Source organism: Pipistrellus hanaki, assembly GCF_964339955.1.
Source record: "Pipistrellus hanaki genome assembly, chromosome: 9".
In the NCBI taxonomy this organism is placed as follows: Eukaryota; Metazoa; Chordata; class Mammalia; order Chiroptera; family Vespertilionidae; genus Pipistrellus; species Pipistrellus hanaki.
Window position 1 is genome coordinate 50,760,733 of NC_140511.1, and position 2,811 is coordinate 50,763,543.

The 2,811-nt window shown below is 66.7% G+C and overlaps 1 protein-coding gene across 1 annotated transcript; it reads left to right on the forward strand.

Annotated features, from left to right (window-relative positions):
• Window positions 1–661: 661 nt before the first annotated feature.
• On the forward strand, window positions 662–2,484 carry RASSF10 (Ras association domain family member 10). Its single transcript, XM_084893565.1, has one exon. The coding sequence runs from the start codon at window positions 854–856 to the stop codon at window positions 2,411–2,413; it is 1,560 nt and encodes a 519-aa protein (XP_084749691.1). The 5' UTR covers window positions 662–853; the 3' UTR covers window positions 2,414–2,484.
• The last annotated feature ends 327 nt before the right edge of the window (window positions 2,485–2,811 follow it).

Here is a 2,811-nt window from a genome sequence, read left to right on the forward strand (position 1 = left end):
AGCAATAGGCTACACAGCCTAGGTGTGTAGAAAGTTATGCAATCTAGGATGGTGTAAGTGCACCCGGTGACGTTCCTACAACCACGAAATTGCCCAATGAGGCATTTCTCAGACCATTTCCCTTTCCTTCCCATGAATTACACTGTCCATCTTGTTCTCTTTAAATAAGTAAGTACTTAAGGCAGCATTTTGAGTTCTCGGCTTGAAGTCAGCCAGTGTAGTTACAGAGTCTCTGCTAGAGACACTGACTGCCTTGGTTTCCCTGTCTGAGATGGCGCTGCCACGAGGGGCCAGAAACCGTGTCTGAGAGGGTGGGCAAGTCATGTCAACATTTGTCAGGCTAGCGAGCCTTAGACCGTAGGAGAGGAGCGGGCAGGCCATGGGAAGACACAAAGCTGATCCCGCCTGGGCACGGACTCCAGGCTCTGCAGCGCAGAGGACCCCCTCTCGAGCCCACGCGCAGATGAGGGGCGTGTTTGCAGAGGGGGGACCAAACCTCCTAACTCCAGCCGCACTGCGCGCCTTAGAGGGGCGGGTCTGGGCGCTTCGCCTCCCAGGATCGCGGCTCTCCTGGGCACTGAGGGCGGGAGGGGGAGGAGCCATACGGGGAGGAGCAAAACCTGGAGGGAGGCCCCAGCAACCCCGGGCAGAGCCAGAGCGGTGGGATCCCGAGCGGGCGCATTGCCCCGGGAGCACGCGCCGTCCGGCCGGCCGCTCCCAGCTGCAGCCTCTCCAGCCCACGCCCCGGTGCACAGCTGAGAAGGGTCCGTGCTGACGGGGGCGAGGGTCCCGGGCTCCTGTCCTATCCCAGAGCTGCCGGGCTGTCCGCTCCCCTGCCTCCAGATTGTGTGCCATGGATCCTGCGGAGAAAAAGATCTCGGTGTGGATCTGCCAGGAGGAGAAGTTGGTGTCCGGGCTCTCCCGTCGCACCACTTGCTCGGACGTGGTGCGAGTGCTGCTGGAGGACGGCTGGCGGCGGCGGCGGAAGCAGCGGCGGGGGAGGCGGCGGGGGGCGGCCAGGGACCCGCCGGGCCCTGGGGAGCAGCCGGAGCCCCCGGAGGAGGAGGACGAGGACGATGATGAAGACATGCTGCCGCCGCCGGGCTTGCTGTGCGGTCCCCCGCAGTGCTACTGCATCGTGGAGAAATGGCGCGGCTTTGAGCGCATCCTGCCCAACAAGACACGCATCCTGCGCCTCTGGGCTGCCTGGGGCGACGAGCAGGAGAACGTGCGCTTCGTCCTGGTGCGCAGCGAGGCGTCGCTGCCCAACGCGGGCCCGCGCAGCGCCGAGGCGCGCGTGGTGCTCAGCCGCGAGCGGCCCGGCCCGGCCCGGGGCGCCCCGGCGGCGCGGCCCGGCCCGGCGCTGACCCAGGAGAAGCAGCGGCGGGTGGTGCGCAAGGCTTTCCGCAAGCTGGCCAAGCTCAACCGCCGCCGCCAGCAGCAGCCGCCGCCGGCGTCGCCCTGCTCGTCCACCTCCTCGTCCACCGCCTCGTCCTGCTGCTCGTCGTCGTCGTCGCCGCGGGCCGCCGACAGCGTGTCGGTGGAGCGGATGGAGACGCTGGTGCACCTGGTGCTGTCCCAGGACCACACCATCCGCCAGCAGGTGCAGCGACTACGGGAGCTGGACCGCGAGATCGACCGCTATGAGGCCAAGGTGCACATGGACCGCATGCGGCGGCACGGGGTCAACTACGTGCAGGACACGTACCTGCTGGACGCGGGCATCGAGCTCGACGGGCCCGGCCCGAGAGAGGAGGAGCAGGAGCCCGAGGCGGTGGCGGCGGCGGCGGCGGCGGCGGCGCCCCCCCTGGATGGCCCGGGGCAGGCAGGGGCGCTGGAGGAGCTGGCCCAGCGCTGCGAGGACCTCTGGAAGCTGCAGGAGCAGCGGGTCCAGCAGGAGGAGTTGCTGGAGCGCCTCTCGGCCGAGATTCAGGAGGAGCTGAACCAGAGGTGGATGCGCCGGCGCCAGGAGGAGCTCGCGGCGCGGGGGGAGGAGTGCCCGGAGCCGCCCGATGGCAGCAGCCAGGATGGCGAGCTGCTGCTGGAGCAGGAGCGAGTCCGGACGCAGCTCAGCACCAGCCTCTACATAGGGCTCCGGCTCAACACGGACCTGGAGGCCCTCAAGTCGGACTTGGATTACAGCCAGCAGCAGTGGGACAGCAAGGAGCGCGAGCTGCAGGGCCTCCTGCAGACTTTGCACACGTTGGAGCTGACGATAGCGCCTGATGGGACCACGGGCCCAGGCGGACCCTCGCGGGAATCCCGGCCTCCGCCCGGCGCTGAGGTGTGGGTGGACCAGGCCCGCGGACTGGCCAAAAGCTGCCCTGGTAACGACGAGGACTCGGACACGGGGCTGAGCTCCATGCACAGCCAGGACTCGGACTCGGTGCCCGTGTGCGAATCCCTTGTATAGGAAGAGCAGGGTCAGGAGGGACACGTATGCTTTCCCCTTTCCTGTAGCAAGCCCTGGTCTGGCCAGCCCAGGAGGTGAAACCAAGCTGGGGTTGGGCCCGCGGGCTCCTGAGGGGGAGCAGGTCTCTGAATGGGCCGGGAAGGACTCCCGGAGGCCTGCCTGGTAGCGGCCTCCTGAGGCTGGGGGTGAGTGTGGAGGAGGGGGCAGGACCAGTGTCTCCAGTCCAAGCTCTTTCAGGGAAGGGAAGGAGGGAGGGAGGGAAAGAGGGAGGGAGGAGGTGAGAACCCCTCCTGCTGGAAAACAAACACGCCAGGGAAACTGACGTGGTCCTAGCCCATTTGCAGAAACAGAAAAAGGGGTGTTGTGGACATTCTTCTGTATGGGAAGGACTGATGGCA

Excerpts from the sequence above, each read along its gene's own strand:
- RASSF10 (XM_084893565.1), top strand. The coding sequence starts at position 854 with ATGGATCCTGCGGAGAAAAAGATCTCGGTGTGGATCTGCCAGGAGGAG.